The sequence below is a fragment of the Xiphophorus couchianus genome, chromosome 7, assembly GCF_001444195.1.
Source record: "Xiphophorus couchianus chromosome 7, X_couchianus-1.0, whole genome shotgun sequence".
In the NCBI taxonomy this organism is placed as follows: Eukaryota; Metazoa; Chordata; class Actinopteri; order Cyprinodontiformes; family Poeciliidae; genus Xiphophorus; species Xiphophorus couchianus.
The window spans coordinates 16,628,460-16,651,020 of NC_040234.1; the positions used below are offsets into that span (position 1 = coordinate 16,628,460).

Consider the following 22,561-nt stretch of genomic DNA (forward strand, 5'->3'; position numbering starts at 1 on the left):
TCCAAATAGGTAAATATTGTTTAAATTGCTCAAACAATTACAAATGTATTTGTGCCAGGGAACATTACGATAAGCCTGTTTTATCAATTGTAAAACCAGTTTTGATGGCTGCTGATGATCATTGTCCTGTTGGAACTCCCAATTGTGTCCCAGTTTCAGCTCTCTGACTCAAACTTTCATCTGCAGATGGAAAAAAAATTATATTAATAAGTGAATAACCCAGAAAACACAAAAACCAGGAATGTGATAAAACAGGAAATCACTGCTACACGACTGTAGCAAGTTCAGCACCAACATGGACTGAGATAACACTGACCAAGATATTTGGTCTTTTATGTATAAATTTGACTGGAACTTATTGACATAGTTCATTTTTTTATCATTTCATTCTTGAATAATATTTGCACCTTTAAAATCTCTAAGTTCAAAAAATATATATTCATGCCCTTGATGAGTGTATGTCTCACCAGCAGTGTATGTGTGTATATATGAAATACAGACAGAGATAAATCTTCAGATAAAGATGGAGGTGATTAGGTCTTTTGTTAGTAGGAGTGAGAAATGTGTCCCATTACTTGCCAACATTTCATTCATCTCTCACCATTTGCATGGCATGTGTGTTGCTCCACAGCTGCACTGTGGCTGCTGACCTTTACGCTGCAGCACAGCATACACAGAATAACAATGCCTGTGGCAGTGACCATCAGTAGGCAGTTAACTGTTTAAGAAATTAACGTGGGAAGCTTGACTGATTGTGAACTGAATAATTTTATGAAGTAAATTAAACTAGCAAAAGTAAAGGATTATAACAACTGAATTGCATTCATTGCTGTGCATGATTGTTGCTGAAGAGTCTGAGTGAAATTTAAAATATGCAGCCACTGTGTATGCTTTAATCTGTTTAGTTTGTGAACCAAACTAAAATGTGTAAAATATTTTTGCAACACACATGCTACACTGTCACCTGAGCCATCCAGCACCTATAACCTATCATTATCTATTGATTTGTTGTGTATTATAGTGTTTGGCTCAAATTCACAAGTAAAACAACACACCATCGTTTTGTTTGCAGCCTAATTTTCTTTTATAAAAAGCTGTTCTTTTATGCCATTTCACTGCAGTCTATGTGCGGCTAACTCTTGCTTCTTTTGTGTGACGTGTTTGTCCTGTTAACCTCCCTTTGCACTGCTCGGTCCACATGTGCCTCAAAGGCCAATTGTGTAGAACTGTCAAAGAAAGAAAAGCGCTTGAACAGAAGATGGAGAACAAAAAGTGTCGGCAAAGATGCGAAATTCCAACTGCAGGTAACACACATGCACACTAGCAGGGTTGGGTTGGTTAAACTCTCACTAGATGTAAACGGCGAGGGAAAATAATTAAACTGCAGCTAATAATTTACTTAATTATAAGCAAAATTTGTGTGTTCACTTATAGTACGTTGTTTTGTTAGTTCAGAACAAAATTTAGTCACGTGATTTGATGACATCAGGAAATGTTTTTACTCATGATGAGATTATACTGCTCTAACAAAATATCAATCATGTCTCATAAAGTGGCAGTATCTGATTCAATGTGAGACTTTAATCCAGTTAATACCTAACTATTGTTCTTTTATTTTTCTCCTTTTAATCAGGAAATAATTACCTCACTATAATAAAATAGCTTGAAGACATTTTAGCTATTTAAAATAGCTAAAATGCAGCTCACAGAAACCTGTATGTCATGGCTTGAGCACTTTTTGCTGATACATTTTTTTTTTTTGCTTAATGTATAAATCTATATGCTGTTTGCTGACACAACTAATGGGGTTTCAACTTTTTGCATAAAACCCTAATGTCAATGCTAAAATTAAGGTTAAATTCTGTAAATAATCCTTTTTGCATGTTTCCAGAAAAAACTAAAGGATGGTGAAACATTTCCATTATCTTGACTTTTCACTTTGATTTTTATAACTAGAAAAGACGCAATAACAGAATAATTTAGATTTTTTTGAGGGGGAAATGGGAGATTTTCCTTTGATTTAACTTCCACTGAAATAACGTAAAAAGAAAATCTTTTTGTCAGATTAATTCAACAGATTCACTGAGTTTAATAGATGAACATTTGGTTTCCGGCTTGGCAGCTGGTTCTGATTTTAAGACACAGAAAAGCTGTACTGTAGTGTTTCTGACAGTAGTTCTCTGCGGTTGTGATCTCTCCAGGTTCCTCTGTCTGCCAGCATGTCGCCTGTCCGCCTCCACTCTTCCAATCCAAACCTGTGTGCTGAACTCGGGGACTACCAGCCCCCAGTTTCTCGCCTATCAGACAGTGTGGAGTATGCCAGCGACTACATTAAACTTCAGGAGGAATTCTGCACTATTGCCCAGAAAGGTAAGCAGGCGACTGCTAAGCAGTTAATTTGTTTTATTGGTATTCCTGTATAAACAATGCGAAGAAACATTTAAATCTCTTGGAGTTTTTCACACTTTTTCTCACAATAAAACCACAAACTTCAGTTTATTTTGTAGCGATTTGATGTGATACATCAAAGCAAAGTTCAGCAGGACTGTAAACTGGAAGAAAATGGAAATTTTGCCCCAATTTCTTATAAATACTCTCTGAAAAGATTCTCATTTGGATATAGGTCTAGTCTTTTCCTGGCTCAATCCAACTCTTGACCTGATTTAAAACATGAGGTGAACTTCAGTCCAAGATGTTTGGAGCCTCCAACAAGATTTCTTTTAGTATCTCATAGTTAGGTTCATCAATCCTTCTATGAACTTCTGACTCATCATAATGGTGCCAGTGCCCTGTTTAGGTCAATGTTGTAGGTTTCCAATAAACCCATAATGTTTGTCGTCTAAAAATATTGCCCTCTTCCACATGTTTGCTGTTAGACTTGAGTCAAATGTTTTGATTCTTTCAGCAGCAGCTTTCTTGCCGTTCCCGGATAAAGGCTGTCTTTTTGCATGACTGATTTTGTTCTCTCTTCAATCTCAAGACTGCACAACTTGTGCTTCTTCTTTAAAAACATATAACTTACATTATCTGGGTTCAACCTGTCTGTTTAGGAAAACATAAAGCATTAGTTCCATAAGTTTGTTAAAAAAATAATAACATGTCATCTAAACGTAAGCCTCTTAATCGTAAGACCAAGATGGCGGCGCGTGAACAACGCGAGGCTCAGCGTCTCTCCAGAATCTGCTCTTTAGTTGTTTTTTATCTATTCATTACTGGACTTTTTTTTCCGAATTGCACAGCATTGCTGCGCTACAGCAGACATGAACTTCTGGACCTTTGGAGTTACAATTTTGCTGTATATTCTGTATAATCTGTGCATGTAGCTCCCATATTTATATTTATACACAATATCTATATCTCTTTGCTATAACCCCTTATAGTCCATACATACATAGTCTTGTACATCTGTGAATAAATATTTATATCTTGTAGAGCACTTCTGGATAGATGCAAACTACATCTCGTTGCTTGTACTTGTGACAGTGCAATGACAATAAAGTTGAATTCTATTCTATTCTATTCTTAATTTCATTGCTCTCTTCTTGTTGTAAATGCATGGCAGTAATCTACTACTTAAATATTTATCATGTTAATGTGTTCTCGAAGCAGTGAACATGTTGACTAATGCACCTCGGAGTGATATGAATCACCTGAGCGCTTGTTCATTTCCTTTGCTTTTTGATGAATTATTGTGACTCCGGCTGATCGAGAGCATAACTGAATACAACTGTACCTGTTATAATAAAACATTTTATCCTGTTTCAAGAAACTGGAAAGCACGTCAAATTATAAATGACATAATAAAGGTCAAAGCACAGATGCAGGACAGCACAAATTGGGATCATTCCACATTAAATATTGATGAAATTCAATAAAAGCAGCAATGATGTTGGTGTTGTAGTTTGTTGAGGGAACAAAAATTTAGGAATTTTGCTCTCAGGTGCAAATTTAAAAAGATCTCTGCAGGTTAGAAAAGTGCACAAACCTGAGTACATGTGTTTTAATTTTGAACCGCAGTGTAAAGGCAGATTGGGCTCCTGTGTTTCAGAAAAAGTACATTTAAAAAAAATTTAAAATAAAGAAATGAGGATACATTTTTAACATCAGTCTACTTTTTATTCTCTAAGTTGAGTTCTAAGGAAAAAATGTATCCGATTTTTTTAATCTTTACAGTTTCAGAAACAGACACATTTTTTGTCATAGTTAAATCTATTGAACTTTTCCATAATCATAAGTTGTTTTTTTTTCAAAATAACTATATTCCATTTATACAATTTATACTGTTTCTCACGAGGCTGAGAACCAGTCTCTTCCCTTTAGTCGTCAGACTCCTGAATTCAAGCTGCACCTAATACAGCTTCATCTTATAAATTATTTACACACACACACACACACACACACACACCCACACGCATACACCTACACACACACACATATATCACATAATTACTTTATTTATTTATTTTCTGTGTAGTAAATTAGTTAATCTGGGACCTAAGATCGAATTTCATACCACAAACAAGCAAGGTGGTATGACAATAAAATATTCTTGAATCCTTGAATTCTTAATTGAATAGAAAATCTACAAGCAAAAAGGCAGACCTCAGTAGAAGCATCAGCTCTACCTACTGTGGCAACCAAATGAGTATTTTGTAAAACCGCCATTATAACTTCACCTTTTCAATCCGCATGATTGCATTTTGTCTCCAGAATGAAGGTCTTTGTCCTGGTATCCATATTGGTCCTGTTTTACTGTGGACAATGTCACTGTCTATGAGTTTCATTACTGCAAGGTGAAATAAAATGGCGAAATAAATGTCATTTGAATAAGCTTTGATGTGAATCTGTACATTTGCTAGGTGAGGCTATTTCAGATATGCTTTTGCGCCTTTTTTTCCTGCAGATTTGGACACATTGAGTTTTAACCTTTGTGAAATTCTTCTATCATTTAATATGTCAAATAACTCAAGGAAGGATATGTTTTCTTACTCCGATTGTGTAAAGCAACAGTTTTCTGCTTCTTTCTTGCTTCCCCACAGTCCACTCTCTCTTGAAGTCGGCCTTCAACACCATGGCCATAGAGAAAGAGAAGATCAAGCAGGTTCTCTCTGAGCAGGAGCAGTCCGACCAGTCATCCCAGATCATCTCTATAAGGAAGTCTCTGTCGCTGGTATTTTTCATTTTAATTTTTTTCCTATCCCCACCTGTAACCTGAACTGTTTACAAGCAAATGTGGCTACATTTGTGCCGTAAAGGATCATAATTTGGGGGGGGGAATGGGAAATGACAAAAATATTTTGTTTTCTTGTTACCTCAATTTATTTTTTGAAGAAATCACACAACCCACTGTGTATTCTTAAGAGTTTCAGATAGCACAATTAGGAAAAGATTACTTGTGCAGATGAAAGCAGAGTCAAGCCAGTCATGAAAACCCAATCATCTTTTCCCAGTTTAATTGGTGATGGAGGGAGATGTGCAGTGCAGTTCATTAGCCAAACTCCTAAGGGCTGTCTCTTTACTCCAGTGATTTAATTGGACTGTTCCTTCTTCTAACTGTTGGCATAATTTTAGTGAAATGTTTCACTTGCTGCTTTATCTCTGTTATTTCCTTAATTGGATGTTAGTGTGACATGGCTCTGTCAGGCTGCAGGTCGGATTTGCCAGTGAAGCTCTGTGGGAGTTTGATAATCTGTGGTTAGTAGTTGCTATAGATACAGCTGTTTTAGTACCTGGAGCTTCAATGGGAGGATCTATATTTAGATCACCACACATTTCTTCTTTTACTTATTTTGATAACCACTTAACACATTCGGCTCGTTTGCTACATCTCACAATAGTTTGCTTCTTGATGGCTTGTCTCTTACCAGTGAAGAGACCTAATCCATTTTTCACAAAGCGTTAATGCTAAATGAAATAAAAATCCACTCTTGTTGCCTTTGTGGGTTCCGACAGACTTTGATGTTGTCATTTCTGTCATGATCTGTGTTTTTTCTGTGTTTATTTAGAGTTTTCTGTGTCCTTAAGTCTCTTCGTTGTCCTGTCCTCCCCTTGATTGTTCCCAGGTGTGTCTCGTCTCTGTGATTACCCTCCCGTGTATTTAACTCCACCTGTGTTCTTTGTTCCTCGTCGGGTCCTCGTCTATGTCTAGTCAGTTCGTCGTCAGTGTTTCCTTGTGCCTGCTGTTCGTTGTTTTGACTGGCTTTCCGTAATTAAAACATTTATTCATCTGACCTGGGTCCGCTGCGTCTGCCTCACCATCCCTCACCTCACCACTTCCTGACAGAAGGACCCGACCAGACCTAAATGGTGAGACAGCAGCTCATGGCCCAGCACGACCCGGAGGTATGGTTCCAGCAGCAGTTGGAGTTGGCTCAGCGGGATCTCTACAGGGACGTAGAGATCCTGCCCTCTCCGCTGCTGCTGGAAGAGATGGGACTGGAGTCGGACTACACCCTGGCGATCAGCCAACGTCTGATCCGACTAGTCACCACCCCGGAACCCCCTGGATTCGGCCCCCGCCGTTACTCACGCCGGGGGAGACAGCGACGTGAGCCGCCGGTGAACCCGGCCCCTCGTCGCCTTCCGGATCCGTCACCTCCGCTGTCTGCCCGGAGACAGCGACGTGAGCCGCCGGTGGACCCGGCCCCTTGTCGCTTTCCGGAGCCACCACCTCCGCTGTCTGCCCGGAGACAGCGACGTGAGCCGCCGGTGAACCCGGCCCCTCGTCGCCTTCCGGATCCGTTACCTCCGCTGTCTGCCCGGAGACGGCGACGTGAGCCGCCGGTGGACCCGGCCCCTCGTCGCTTTCCGGAGCCGCCGCCTCCGCAGCCGGTTCCCAGGCTTCGCTCCGGCCCGCCGCCGCAGCCGGTTCCCAGGCTTCGTCCCGGCTCGCCGCCGCGGCCGGTTCCCAGGCTTCGTCCCGGCTCGCCTCCGCGGCCGGTTCCCAGGCTTCGTCCCGGCTCGCCGCCGCGGCCGGTTCCCAGGCTTCGTCCCGGCTCGCCTCCGCAGCCGGTTCCCAGGCTTCGCCCCGGCTCGCGCCCGCAGCCGGCCCCGAGGCTCCGCCCCTGTGTTCCTCCAGAGACCCCGACCTTCTGCGTTCCTACCGAGACCCCGACCTTCTGCGTTCCCTCCGAGACCCTGACCTTCTGCGTTCCTCCTGATACCCTGACCCTCTGCGTTCCTCCAGAGACCCTGACCTTCAGCGTTCCTTCCGAGACCCCGACTCCCGAGACCCCCAGCGTTCCTTCCGAGACCCCCAGCGTTCCTTCCGAGACCCCCAGCGTTCCTTCTGAGACCCCCAGCGTTCCTTCCGAGACCCCCAGCGTTCCACCCGAGACCCCCAGCGTTCCACCCGAGACCCCCAGCGTTCCACCCGAGACCCTGACCTCCAGCGTTCCACCCGAGACCCTGACCTCCAGCGTTCCACCCGAGACCCTGACCTCCTGCGTTCCACCTGAGACCCAGACCCCCTGTGTTCCGACTCAGACCCCCGGCGTTCCCACCGAGACCCCCTGTGCTCCACCAGAGACCCTGCCTCGGGAGGCTCATCATCGCCACCTCCAGCGCCGTGGATGGCCGCCGGACCGCCTCCGTGGTTCCCGCCTCCGGGGTTCCCGCCTCCAGCGCCGCGGATGGCCGCCGGAGCGCCTCCGTGGTTCCCGCCTCCAGCGCCGCGGACGGCCGCCGGACCGCCTCTGTGGTTCCCGCCTCTGTGGTTCCCGCCTCTGTGGTTCCCGCCTCTGTGGTTCCCGCCTCTGTGGTTCCCGCCTCTGTGGTTCCCGCCTCCAGCGCCGCGGTCGACCGCCGGACCACCTCCGTGGTTCCCGCCTCTGTGGTTCCCGCCTCCAGCGCCGCGGTCGACCGCCAGACCACCTCAGTGGTTCCCGCCTCCTTTGCCTCCGCCCACCCTGTGGGTAGTTTTTTTTTTGTTTATGGACTCTTGGCCCTTCTTGTTTTTCCGCCCACGATGGTGGGTTGTTTTTTGTTAGTTTGGACTCTGGCCCGCCGTCCGGCACCCCTCCACCCACCCTTGTTGGGTTTTTTGGGGGGTTTTTTCTTGGGCGTCTGGTAGCCGCCCTTGAGGGGGGGGTACTGTCATGATCTGTGTTTTTTCTGTGTTTATTTAGAGTTTTCTGTGTCCTTAAGTCTCTTCGTTGTCCTGTCCTCCCCTTGATTGTTCCCAGGTGTGTCTCGTCTCTGTGATTACCCTCCCGTGTATTTAACTCCACCTGTGTTCTTTGTTCCTCGTCGGGTCCTCGTCTATGTCTAGTCAGTTCGTCGTCAGTGTTTCCTTGTGCCTGCTGTTCGTTGTTTTGACTGGCTTTCCGTAATTAAAACATTTATTCATCTGACCTGGGTCTGCTGCGCCTGCCTCACCATCCCTCACCTCACCACTTCCTGACAATTTCCAAGTCTGGATAAGTATCAAAAGACGAAAACTGAGCATGAAAAATGTCTTCATTTCCAGATTCTATTCCTTATTTCGTCATCTAAAAGATAGAATTAAAAAATTATAAAGACAAAGGTCTTTTTATATTGATTTCTACATAAATGATGTCTTTTAGTTTTAACATTCAAATGTTCAGTTTTCCTCAGCTGATGGCTGTTAAACAGATAAATCCCTAAATTATCATTTTTCTGCTTTTGTTGCCTCGACATTAAGGGTCTCAAACCTAAATCAACAAAGGCTGACATCCTAACTGGCTAAATTGCCTGTACGCTACATACAGTAGTTTAGTTATTCATTTAGTCTTGTTTACGCAGGGACAAACCTAAAAGCTGCAGGACACTGACCCTCGAGGATTATAGTTTGGCATCTCTGCTCTAGACTCTTTTTGTGATTTGGATATCTGGCTGATTGATTAGTGCGTCTTTACTTAAAACGTTTGCATCACGCTTCTTATCTTTCAGGCTCTAGCCCAGAACGCGGAGCTTCGAAGCCGCCTCAACCGCATTCACTCTGAAACTATCCTGACGGAACAAGTTGTCAGCGTGAACATCATCCCCACGCCTGATGAGGTAGGTCACTGCTGTCGGTCTCTCTCTGACGAAGCCAATTTCCCATATCGATATCAATACGATCACATCTACCAGGGGACGTCCAGGTTCTTGCAGTGCTTGCTTATTGCGTTTGTCGGTGGTGTTATTGATTCCTGTCCCAAAGATTTATGCTTTTTTCGATACACCCTGGCAAGTAAGCTTAAATGAACACAATTTGATGCGGAACCTGACATCAAGGTTAATAGAAAAAATGACTAATTCAAAAAGGATGGGAGCGTGCCTTATGGCAACGAAACACATGTTGTAATATGAACTCGCCGTTGCTCCCTCGGGTGCTGTTTCTGTTTCTGTTTGCTCAGGTCCGCTCGGCTCCGAATGCTGTCATCACGTTGAGAAAGGGTGAACAAACGCTGCTTTTGCTTGTGTTTGCCTGCAGGCCGTGGAGCAGATGGGGATCCCTCTGACTCAGCAGGCCTCTAATGAAAGCCGACTCTCCATGTCGGAGTCTGTCTCTGAGTTCTTTGATGCGCAGGAAGTGCTTCTGTCAGCCAGCTCGTCGGAGAACGAGGTACAAACAGGCAGTGAAGATGTTTAAAGGCTGGCAGGTGTGTGTTGTGATTGGGGTAAATTAAGAGATGGGTTAAATTGGCTCTTGTGCTGGAAAACCAAAGAGCTGTAATCAGATGGTAGTTAATGAGAGCAGCTTGAAAATTAGAGGTAGAGCAGAAGGTTTTAAGCTCAGTCACTTTAAAACAGCTTTTTCTGCTCTGTCTCCTTTTTAAAAGCAGACTGTTGCATTATATACACTAACTTCTATGTATTTTATTGGAATTTTATGTAAATGACCAACACAATAGCAATGATAATGCTTATTTGTGAAGTGGAAGTCAAATTTGGCTTTGAGTTTTTGTAGAACCACCATTAGCTGTGGCGACATCGGCAAACAGGGAAAAAGTTTTAAAGCAATGTTTCCGTTTACTACACCTTTCTTAAAAAACCATAATGCTGTTATTTTATTTTTTTCATTTGGAGGCTCGCTGAGTTGGGATGTTTTTATTGGTTCAAACCATTTTCTTTAATTTACCCTTAAGTGTACATTGATGTTACCAATTGTGTTAACCAAAGAAAAGAAGGGCTTCGTTTAAGGTTGAGAAGATGTACAAAAGTCACAACTTCAGTGTAAAAGTAGTGAAATAGGTATACATACTGTATTATATTCTTTGCTGTAATCTAAACCATAGGTACAGTGGAACCCCAGTATGAATGGCTGACATTTCCAAATACTTGAGATCTCCTCTAAAAATGTTTATAACTGCCTATTTTAACAGTTCAAAACAACAAATATATCTTAAGATGCTTTAATGCGCTTAGTGGAATCTGCAGAATCAGTCTTCCTTATATACCATTCTTGGAGGTAAACCAATCAGCAGCAAGGATAATAAATAGTGTTCCTGGATTGGTTGCTTTCAGTACCATATCAAGTTGCATTGCTCCTGAATATTTCATATTGCATTTTCTTATTTCTTCATATTTTAAATATGCAGATATGAGAATATCTGTGAGTAGTTTGGAGTTGCATTCCACAGAAAAGTCTGCAAACACCAATCTGTAAATAGGCAGAAGAGAACAAATGTAGGCATGGCTAAATACCTGATACTGTAAAAATGTATTATAATAAGTGGCTTTTTATGCCATAATCATATTTATTTTTTTGCTATAGTGTATACCACTGAAACAACAACCTTCTACAAATCTGATTGTGCTTCCAAAGGTTTGGAGTATAGTGTAGTTTTTAAGGCAACAGATTATCGAACCTGAGCTGTGGCTCTATGCAGCTTCTCCAGAGTTACCAGGAGGCTCTTGGTGGCTTTTCATGTTGATGATAAAACAAACCATGGCCCTAAGGCAGTGGTTGGACAGGATTTAATATATTTAATATCACCATAAATAAATCCCTCTGCATGCTATACTTACCTTTTATATTCCACTTGACTCTTTGTTTTTCTCTGTTACATATAATTCAAATTAAATATATTGAAGTTTATATCAAGGTCACAAAATAAGAAAAGAAATTAGGGGTGTAAATACTTCTGCAGGGGAAGTAGCTGCAATGCCCTCCTTTCTGATGCCTTCAATGACCTCTTTGTGTTCCCATATAGCAGGGGTGGGCAATCCTGGTCCTCGAGGGCCGGTGTCCTGCAACTCTTGCAAGTCTCCCTGGTCCAACACACTTGAATCCAGCAGCTGAATCACCTCCCAAGTGCAGTCAGGTTCTCCAGAGTCCTGCTAATGACCTCATTATTTGACTCAGGTGTGTTGAAGTGGAGATGCATCTAAAAGTTGCAGGAGTCCGGCCCTCGAGGCCTGGAGTTGCCCACCCCTGCCATATAGTATGAAAATGCTGCAGTCTCTTCTACTACTATTACTGCAGTAACACAGATAGTTGTTGCTGCAGTTTTTTAGCCAAAGGCAAACTACATTTTGTGTGTAAGGCTAATCTGCACCGTGCTCTGATCAGTTAGTAACGCACCGCCTCTTTCCTCGCTCTCCACCTGTCCCTCACGCAGGGTTCAGATGATGAGTCATACGTCAGCGACGTCAGCGATAACATTTCTGAGGATAACGCCAGCGTGACCGACAACGTCTCCCGACAAAGTAGGTCTGGTTTCTGCGCCACCACGAGCATCTGCAGTCTCGAACGAGAGACCAAAAAAAAGAAAAGAAAATGAGTCAAGCAGGGAATTCCTACATGTCCCATAAGCTGTGCTGCTCCCACAATGCCACGCACAAACTGACAGACACACGCTTTCACTGGCGAAACCATTTATCAGTGTTGCAGAGGCAGTTGACTTTGCAGTGCTGCTCTGTGCCAAGGGCTTTTCTTGGGCTTTATGAAGCAGTCGGGAAGGGATCTCCCTCCTTCATCTCTGTCACATCCCACACAGAGGAGGAAAAAAGGCAATAAAGCTCACAGGAAAAGAGAAAATACTCTGTGTTTTTGGCAATAATATTTCAAGGGGTTTGATACATTATTAGAGCCGCCAATATTTAGTATCTATTTTATAGTCTGGGAAATAAAGGACATTATTCTCTCAGGAAACAACACTCCATCATAATAAAATCCTGATCAGTTCACTAAATCACATTCCAGCTTCACTCCTGTTTCAGCTGATTATAAAATCCCTATGATTACAAAGACCTGGTAATGCTATTTTAATTCTTTAGAGTTCAGAAATTATTTATAATTTTTTTAACTTATGTGTATCTTTATTTAGTTCTTAGTAAATTTCTTACAATTTTTTTTACAAAGCCAGTAAGAAAAAATATTTAAGGAAAAATGTTTTTTTTAAATAAATAATAAGGGGTGATTAATGGTACCTGAACCATTTCCTATGAAGTTAATTTCACTAAAACATAGCTTAATTTCTAACTTACTTTTTAAAAATCTTTATGATTTATCACACGTTAGCAGTCTATTTATGTCTGAGGAAACAGAAGTGACACAGATGCCCACAGATTAGCCATTCTTCAAAATGGGAAAGACAAGAGAATGAATGTCATTGAAAAGAGAGGTGTAAAGCCAGAAAATGTGCACACTGGAGTTAATGCAACAATTTAAAAATTTTTAAAATTCCCCAACAACCATCAGATGACATCTACTGTACATACCAAGCAGTTGCGTGGGAGTGATGCCATAAAAAGGCTCCTTTGTTTTATCATTACAAACATAAATGTGTTGCTAAACTTTTCTAAGTCTTTAACTAGAACCACATATTTGGTCTGCAACAAACGCTCCAGCAGGGCCTCGCATATAAATAAATGAATATACAAAAAAGTAAAAGCATAAGCATGATTTTAATAATCTCAAACATGAAACGTCAAATCAAAGTAGAGTCAAAATCCACCTTTCCTCCATGGCCATTCCCATTCCCCAGACCCAAAACCTATAGAAAGCCTGTGGAAAATAGTAGAAAAAATAAACTATTTCTTAACATGGAGTATTTTAGCTAAATGTTGGTCACTATGCTCTAACGACCATTAGAGTCACATTGTTGTTTGTTTTACTCAGTGGCCAATGGGGACTTTGCTGGCAGCGCTTTCCGTAACGGGCGGCGCATTTGCCTGCCGGCTCCCTGCCCGGACACCAGCAACATCAACCTGTGGAACATCCTGAGGAACAACATCGGCAAAGACCTGTCCAAAGTGTCCATGCCCGTGGAGCTCAACGAGCCGCTCAACACGCTGCAGCGCATGTGTGAGGAGCTGGAGTACAGCGAGCTCCTGGACAAGGCTGCGGAGACCGAGAATCCCTTTGAGCGCATGGTAAACAAACACAAAGTTTGAGTTTAAGGTCATCTGATGGACGGACGGACGGACAGACGGACGGATGGATGGATGGATTGTTCACTTTTTTCCAATGTTCACAATGTGAATGCTGACTTCTCAACGAAGGATGTATTTTAAGAATATTCTGCAAATGAAAGTGTTGTGTTTAAATCTCGCTCAGATCATCAAGTGAGCAAACAAATGTTTGCTCCAGTAAGTTAATGCATCTCTTACTGGAAGGCCTGGCCGTCAGGTGTTAATTGCTTTTAACCTTTGTATCGAGTTTGAATCCCCGGTGTTACGACGAGCCGCTTAATCCTTTCTCCTTCCTGTTGCTCTGTCTCCATCACAGGTTCTCGTCGCAGCTTTCGCCGTCTCAGGCTACTCCTCCACTTACTACAGAGCAGGAAGTAAGCCATTCAACCCTCTGCTTGGAGAGACTTACGAATGTATCCGGGAAGACAAGGGCTTCTGCTTTTTCTCTGAACAGGTAAGTCTTTCAAAGATGATTAATGTAGAAATGTGTTTGAAATGCATCAAACAGGATGGAACTGTGCTCCATCCTATTAGATGGAGCACAGTGGTAAAATCTGCGTCTTTGTTCCAAATGAGGTCTATTTAAACCTGCTTTATAATATTGTTATATTTGTGCTATTCTCTAATAAAAAAAACAAACTAGAAAGACACTGTTCTATCTAGAATAGAAACTTGATAGAACATAAATCTATGAACATCAGTGCGAACGTCATGAGAAATGTGACTCTTCGTGTTTGATCTTTCCTCTCAGGTGAGCCACCACCCTCCCATCTCCGCCTGCCACTGCGAATCCAAGAACTTCACCTTCTGGCAAGGTAGATCACCTGCCTGATTAGTGAGAGGCTCCTGGGAGAGAGTCTGGCTTAGCAGATAGGAAACATCAGGAGTAAACTCTCTTGTTAATAATAACCTTTTCTGGCTTGATTCCCAATGTTTGTCTGCTTTTTTGCTTCCTAGATGTGAGATGGAAAAACAAATTCTGGGGAAAATCTATGGAAATTTTACCCATCGGCTCTGTGAATCTCACAATTCCCAGGTAACTTCCACCCCATCACTTAGCAACAATTTGTTCTTAAAGGAAAGTGGTTTAATTATTTCAACACAGCAGGTTTTCAGATTTATTGTCCCGCTGAGTTTAGAAAACTGTCCTGTGTTTTCATTTAACAGGTCAGTCTTGGAGCAATTAATGAGCTGCACCATGCATAATCATATAAAATGACTATTATTAATATTAAAATACTTTTTTACTTTATTACATTAGATTCTGGTCAAAAGTTTACAAACAAAATAGAGCTGAATCAGAAGACACTTCAGCTCAGTATGGTTTTTAATTTGTGGAATAAAAAGGCATTACGGTAACCTTGTATGAATGAAAGAAAATCCAAAATAAATTAAAATTTTTGCACCTAACTCTTGTTTAAAGAAAATATTTTCAAGTTGTACGATTAGGGCATCCTGAAAAAGAAGGGTTCAAATAATTAATTTAAGGCCCTGAAAGAAATCTGAAATTCATGCCAATGATAAGTGTATGTAAACTTCTGACTCACTTGTCAGAAAAAGAGTGATGCTGTGAATTTCAGATGTTTTTGTTTGGTTGTGTAAGCTGCATGTGTTTCTTTGCAGGTTTGGAGATCATTATGAATGGAATAAAGTCACCACCTGTGTGCACAACATCCTCAGTGGACGGCGGTGGATCGAACATTACGGGGAGATCACCATCAGAAACACGAAGAGTAGCACTTGTCTTTGCAAACTTACCTTTGTTAAGGTAAAAAATATATATGTATATATTTATGATGTTGTAAGTATCTGATTTTATTTTATTAGCTGATTTATCAGAGACTGTTTCTCCTAGGGAAATTACTGGAGCTCCAACGTAAATGAGGTGCAGGGATTTGTGATGGACCAAGAGGGAAAAGTGATCCACAGGCTTTTTGGGAAATGGCACGAAGGTCTTTACTGCGGCGTCCCGCCATCTGCCAAATGCGTCTGGAGACCAGGTGCCATCCTTTCACTCACAGCTGGACCTCAACTAATACTGACTGTATAAAAAGCCAATCTCATCCTGATCTTTGAGCTAAAAGGAACCCGGATTGCTTTTCCTCCTCAGGCTCCATGCCGACAGACTACGAGCTGTACTACGGCTTCACCAGATTCGCCATCGAACTGAATGAGCTGTGCCCCGAGCTGAAAGACGCCCTGCCGCGGACAGATGCTCGATTCAGGCCTGATCAAAGGTACAGACCCCTGACAGCCATTCTCAGCTAAAAAAATGTGTTTTGATCAATGATGTCTTGCAAAAGTATTCATAAGAGTTCACCGTTTTTGTCATATTACAACCACAAACTCCAATATGATTTATTGGGATTTTATGCAACAGACGAACACAAAGTGCCATTTAATTGTGCTCTTATATCGTCTTCAGAAGTGATCCGGTCCAGCTGTGTGTATAAATAAAGCTGTGTTATAAAGACCCAGTAGGTTTGTCAGAGAACACACGTGAACAAACACAACTGTGTGGATGTGTGAGTGTCAAGGCAAAAGCTGCTATAGAAAGAAAACCATGAAGTTTAAAAACATGAAGAAAAATCTCTGTTCAAGTGAGACTGCAATTTAATAATTTTGTCCTATGCTATGTGTGGTAGAGTATTTACTCCTAAAAATCATCATCCAAATGATGAAACAAGGCAGTGGCATGATCGTGCTATGGGATCTACACTTAAATCCATTTAGGAATCTATGATATGACTTCAAAAATTATATAAACAGAAACTCCAGTCTGACTGAGGTTCAGCTATTTTGCAAAGAAGAATGGGGCAAAACTTTAGTTTGGATTTGCAAAGTTAGTAGAGACGTACCCCAAAACCCCACAGCTGTTATTGTAGCCAAAGGCTGGATTCAGAGGGGCCAAATATAAACCCGCTTTTTACTTTTGAGAGTTTTGTGTGACAAATCTTGAAAACAATGCATCCTTTTCCTTCCACTTCATAATTGAGCACAACTGTTCAATGAACTACACTGATCCTTGTGGCTGTAACAGTAAACATAGCAAACTTGACAAAATCAAGAAAAAAATAGTTAAGAGTTTTAAATAGTGTTCTTTAACATGTTCTCTGGAGATGTTTTTTTTTGTTCCTAGTATGCTATCTGTCTTTTTGCTGCCACAGATATCTGGAGGAAGGAAACGTGGAGATGGCCTCCTCTGAGAAGCAGCGCATCGAAGATGCCCAGAGAGCCAGGAGGAAGTGGAATGAGGAGAACAACATCAAACACGAGCCACGCTTCTTTAAGTAAGGGCAAGACTCGTGTTGAAAACACATCTTTTCACCCAGATGATATTGATTTTATTGACTTTGTCATCCCCAACACTTAGCCTGTAAAATGTACCACTGAAGTGCCTCCCATGTGATGCATGACTGTTCACTGAAGCATTTTAAACAATTACAAACATGACTTATGCAGGAACCTACAACACAAAGTGATACAAAGTTATATATAGCGTAAGATCTCAATGAATATCTTCTCAGAGTATAATTTAAACCAAATTATTACACATCATTGACAAATATAGTTAATCATGTTGCACCAGCTGGTATCAGTCTAAAGAAGGTCAGTTAGTTGCATCTAATCGTTGACCTTGCTGCAATCCCTCCTCCTGATTAAGCATGTGGCGACAGTGGAGAGAAACCATGCCATTTCAACTGAAGAAAAACTTCAGTTGAGTCCCACGTTTCAGCTCAGGCTGCCATGGTGATTGTAACGGCAACAATCATCATGCGCTGATGCGTAAAGGTATTCAGATCGCAAGTTATTGCAAACACTTGCTGGGAGTAATTGCTGCTAAGAGTTGTACAAGCAGTTTTTAGGATAAGGAGGCATCTACTTAGAAACAAAGGACCAAATGGGCGTGAATTGCTTCCTTTTTTCCCCTTAAGATAAATCTTTATTGTCATTGTCACAAGAACAACGAAATTTAAAAAGTGCCATCAGTCAGTTAAATAAATGCTATTTGTATTGAGTCAGACTGTCTTTGCTTGATACTCAAATTTGATTGATGATCTGTAGTCCTATCTGCACCCATTAAAATGACATGAACTGTGAGCTGTGAACATTAAGAACAATCTGAGCTGTTTCTACTTTTTACTGGACATAAATTGGAAGTCATCTTTTGGTGGCTTTGCAACTGAGCTGAGAACAGTTTCCACAGTGCAGCTTGGGGCCCATTTGCAGCCCTTGGAATGATTTTTTGTGGCCCTTAAGTGCATGCACAGTCAAAGAGAGAAACCCTTTTTATGTTTTGGATCTATGATGATTTTGACAGAAAATTTGACTTCTATGTTCATTTCATTAAAATATTGCTTGTTTAGTTTATTGATCTGCTAAAAATAAGAAATAAATACAAAAACATTTTATTTAGAAAACCAAAGTAATTTGGTAACAGTGCATGTTCCTTTTTTTAATGTTCCTTCAAACTGGAACATAAAAATATTTGGATGCCACTGAGCTATTTGAAGGATTTTTATGATGGTTTCATTTTGGAAATTCTGCCAGTAAGAGAAGAAAAGTTACCTGGTAACTACAAGGCGTGTCTTCCTTATTTAAAAAAGGCACAAAAACTTTGTAATGCATGAAACATATGATAAAGACGCAAATCAGTGATGAAATGTTAATGTATATGAGTGTAAATCCAAGGTTTAGCTGGTCTTTTTTCTAATTATACCACTTTTATGCTCTTGTATGTAAATGAGTGCTTCTTTTATATAAATATAACAAAAAGAAATCATGAGGAAATCATCAGAAAAATATTCTCTTATAAAAAAAAAAAGCTAAAAATCCTGCATCATTTTGCCCTTTTTGTGCAGAAAAGTGGTGGATGCCAACCACAGGGAGAGGTGGGTCTCCAACAACATGTACTGGGAGCTCCGCAAAAACCCCGGCTTCATCAACATGGAGCCCACTGTCAGCCTGTGGTAGCACACGGAGCTCCGCCTCCAACGCTGCGGACCAGGAAGCTCTTACCTATGCACAGCGGGGTGTTGGACAGGAACACTCTGCGACATCTGTGTGCATGGACAAGAAGGACTGCAGAGCTGAGAACGTCGAGGGGCTGCTACATGGTCACCCATCCGTGGAAACATCCTCATCCTGCTTGTTGAAGCTGGGTCGCCACTACTACGTAGATCTCTCCTTAGCTCTTCTGACTTTCCCAGTTTGTCCTTGCCTTAAAAAGACCCCCATACGAGTCAAAGTATTAGGCGCCTTTTAGTTGAAGCCATTTCGTTTCCAGACAGCAGTTTGGCTTAGACTAGTCTATGGAGTAGACATTTTGAATACCTACCAATATGTGCATGCTTAGAGAGCAGCTTTCACCGGCATAAAGCCGTATTTACTATATCATCAAATATTGTAGAGGAAAAAAAAGAAGTATTTTTATATATATATAAAAAAAAGAATATCTTGTGTGAAAGAATTATTTGAATTGGCAAATTTTATTTATTTTTGCTTTTTAATACTAATGAATCTGTTAGGTGGCAGAATCTTCTCTGGGGAATCGACTCATGCTAGATTAACAGAAACAGTGGAAAGAGGTCACATTACTAACACATTTACAGGAGTAAAACATGTAGGTTGCTTTAGAATATAAATAGAAGAGATGGTGAATAGTTAAAACATTGTCATGAGTTATTATTTTCTATAAAATCAACTCACCTAATTACACAAAACCTCAAAGACTTGCTTAGGGTCAGAATGTGCTGCAAGAATACATACATTAGAAATGAGTTTTTTCTGTCTGGAGATGGTGCCCTGCAAGAGTATTTATTTTCACAAACTCCTTCGCAGTTTGTCAAGTCACAGCCACGAAACTTAAATGTGTTTTATTGAGATTTTAGATGATAGTGGAGCATAGCTGTGAAGTGGAAGGAAAAGGAAACAAGCATATGCTTTTGCAAATAAAAATCTAAAATGTGTAAGTTCTTATTCAGTAACCCATGCATGTCTTTTGGGATATGTCTCAAACATCTTTGCACGTATAGACACTGAAATATTTCAAATCTTGCTTCAGATTCTCGTTTGGATATAGATCTGGACTTTGACAGGGCCACTTTAACCCATGAATACCCCAGTCTCAAATCATTTGCTGCCTTTAGGAAGGTGTCTTCCATGATTGCCCTGAATTTATCTTCATCTATATTAGATTACACGCAGGTGTACTTCATCTCCTAATAAGGATGCTTTATAGTAAAGGGGGCTGGCTGGATATAAATACATGCCTCACTTTTCAGATATTTGTTGAAAATGTAAACAGCGTCTTTATACTTCTACTTCGCACTGTGTTGGTCTATCACATACAGTCTCATTAGAAGGACATTAAGTTTTGTGGCTGCGAAAATATGTGAGATAAATGTAAGGGGTGTGAATAAGTTTGAGAGGCAGTGTAAATGTTTCGTAGTGTCATTGTGAGAAAAGATGAAGCAAAAGTGTGGTAGAGATTGTGAGGTCTTTTAACGTGCAAATCACTTTTAATTTCTAATTTTTTCACTTTTTTGTTAATTTCTTTGAAATTTCAAATTACCAATCCTAATGAGTTATTAAAGCTTTTAAATCTCTGAGGCAGCAGACTATATAAATTATGAGGCAGCAGCGACACCTACAGGTTGCCATGTAAAAGAACAGCAGGCTCATTTGCCTTTTTTTTTTCAGTTTTCTAACCAGATTTATGTCGGATTCCCCAGAAAACTTACTGCTACATCTTTTGCTTCTGCAAAGAAAACAAGACAGTTATATAAAGTTTGTATATTTACTGCAAAACAGAGAAGCTTTAAGGTTTTGAATAGCTCTCCCTATTTTTCTTTTCTTCTTCAGACTAATATAACATCCTTTTAAAATAACCCTCTAACACATTTGAGTACTCAAATCCTACATCTGAACTGCTTCGTATAGTTCTGGACTGCAGGGTGAGGGAGGAATATATATAAAGCCAGAGTGAAGATGAAAAACCAAAAAAAGTAGATCTGCTTTGCATCTATGTGATTCTCTTATTTTAAAGAAGGAAGAAAAAAATTCTGGATCACAATCTCAACGCTAAATCTCTTCAGTTTCACTTGCTGTGCCTTAATGCATTTATCAATGCGTCACACACACACACACCTGACAGGAACATCACACCAAGAAGAAGGTATGCCATTAAAGAAAGTCACACTTTCCATCTACCTGCAGACGATTACACACACCGAGGCTTCCCCTCTGGACAGAATAGTTTAGATTTAATGTATTTTTGTTCTGACTGCATCATGCTGGCGGTTTAAAGACGTTCCTCACCGCTGAAGCTGATTTCCTTTCCCCCACCAGCTTCAGTGATCGAGTCCCAGCAGCTCAAAGCAGTGCTTCTCGTAGTTCTTGTATCATAGAATCAGGAGAGAAAAAAAATAAAAGATGACCTGAAGCTTTCTACATCCATCGCTCCACCTGCATGTCTAGACAACTTTCGCTTGCCAATGAATGTCTTTGATGCCTTACAAAGAAAGATTATTATTTTCTAACTTGGACCCAATCCTCCTTGTGGACTGACACGGATCACAAAGCACTAAAGTCAGCTTGGTTTTATTCAGATCTACTCCCTAGTGGATACCTTCTAAAGTGCAATTTTAACTAAGTACATATCTTTCCATGGACACTGTACACTGCTGCTGCATAGTGCTTGTTCTAATAAAATGGCAAACAACAAACAGAGGAGTGGGTGTGTTTTTACATCCTGGAGAAACTGCAGTCGTGGATGAGGGTTTGGGGCAAAACTGAACATCAGTATGCTTTCAGTCAAGATGAAAGGAAAAAAAAATGCTAATTGAGGCAAGGCAAGTTTACATGTATAGCCCATTTCAGCATCAAGCAATTCTTCCAAGAACTAAAAAAAGTGTATGTAAACTTCTGAACATGAAGAAACTGATTAGAGAAATGTATTTTTGCATGTCATCGTTGTGGCATTTAGTAAACAGAAATAACTGAAGTAATCTTAACTCAGCAAAAAGGATTCATTTAGTCTAATTTAACTTGAAACAGTGAGACAAATGAAAACAAAACCTTGTGTTATTTTCTAATGTATGCAACCATCTGGTCTCAACTGAGGCACTTGACCACATTTAAAATAATTAATATGTACGGCTACTGAACTAAATCCATGAAGTCTCTCTTAAAAAAAAAACTCAGAAATTTATCATAAAAATGTATTTTCATAGCCTAAATAAAATTTAGAAACAAAAACCGTCTCTATGGTCAGTGAAGAATTATCTCATCATTTTGTACACTGGGTGTTCTTCATTACTACTGGTATTAAGCTAAACAAATCAAAACTTTATCCACTTGTGGACCATCTGTGATGTAACCGGACCAGAACTGGAAGACGCACGGACCAACAAGTTGAAGGCCGCCTGTTGGACAGCTCCTCGGAGAAATATCTCCAGCAATAACTGCAACAATCATCAACCATCAGCCGGACTGTGAGCAGACAGCAGCCATAATTCAGGAGTTGATTGGGTTTATTTGCTGGTTTCAAAACAAACAGAGACTCCAGTCTTACACAGGTTGGGCAGGTTGTTAAGAGGATCACATCTATACATTTAGCTGCACCACGGGAGAGTATGAAAGGAGTTGTTTTAAGAACAAACCGCATTCCAGGGAGCATTTCTGATAGAACGTCCAGAAAGTCTTCACAGTGCTTCACTTTTCACACACGTCATTCTAAATTGTCTTAAATTAATCTCTACACATAAATATACCATTTTTTGACAATATTAAAAAAAATGTAATTTTTGTAAATTTGCTAAATACAAAAAAGGTATTGAAAAAAATCCCATTTATGTAAGTTTTCACAGCCTTTGCAATGAAGCTCAAAAATGAAGTCCCCTTGTGGTAAGTACAGTTGATTGGACTTGATTTTGAAAGGCACATGCATCTATATACGGTTCCACAATTAATAGTGCAGGTCAGAGGTCAAACGCAAAGAATGAAATCAAAAGAATTGTCTTGAGGCTCAGATCTGGTGAAGGTCACAATGAGCTCACTAGTCTCCATCATTGGTAAATGGAAGAAGGATTCAACCTGGAGCTGGCTGACCCTTTAAACTGAGTGATCGAGGGAGAAGGATGATTTTGAGAAAAGAGATTAAAACAATATGGAATAGGGTTGTAACATAAACTGTAGA

At 40.7% G+C, this 22,561-nt stretch overlaps 1 protein-coding gene across 4 annotated transcripts in view; it reads left to right on the plus strand.

The window, feature by feature from the left end:
- The window catches only part of osbpl6 (oxysterol binding protein-like 6), a 46,916-nt gene extending 24,863 nt beyond the window's left edge, over positions 1-22,053 (plus strand). For 2 of the 4 annotated variants that reach the window (XM_028022628.1, XM_028022629.1), the window contains exons 9-23: positions 1,212-1,304; positions 2,202-2,370; positions 5,040-5,170; positions 8,911-9,018; positions 9,437-9,568; positions 11,568-11,655; positions 13,070-13,323; positions 13,679-13,816; positions 14,114-14,177; positions 14,320-14,398; positions 14,986-15,130; positions 15,218-15,362; positions 15,473-15,599; positions 16,530-16,652; positions 18,225-22,053. In XM_028022628.1, coding sequence (XP_027878429.1) covers positions 1,212-1,304; positions 2,202-2,370; positions 5,040-5,170; positions 8,911-9,018; positions 9,437-9,568; positions 11,568-11,655; positions 13,070-13,323; positions 13,679-13,816; positions 14,114-14,177; positions 14,320-14,398; positions 14,986-15,130; positions 15,218-15,362; positions 15,473-15,599; positions 16,530-16,652; positions 18,225-18,336 — 1,908 coding nt within the window. In that variant the 3' untranslated portion in view covers positions 18,337-22,053. The remainder of the gene's footprint in view (positions 1-1,211; positions 1,305-2,201; positions 2,371-5,039; positions 5,171-8,910; positions 9,019-9,436; positions 9,569-11,567; positions 11,656-13,069; positions 13,324-13,678; positions 13,817-14,113; positions 14,178-14,319; positions 14,399-14,985; positions 15,131-15,217; positions 15,363-15,472; positions 15,600-16,529; positions 16,653-18,224) is intronic. The other 2 variants (XM_028022632.1, XM_028022630.1) reach the window with 1 other exon arrangement.
- The last annotated feature ends 508 nt before the right edge of the window (positions 22,054-22,561 follow it).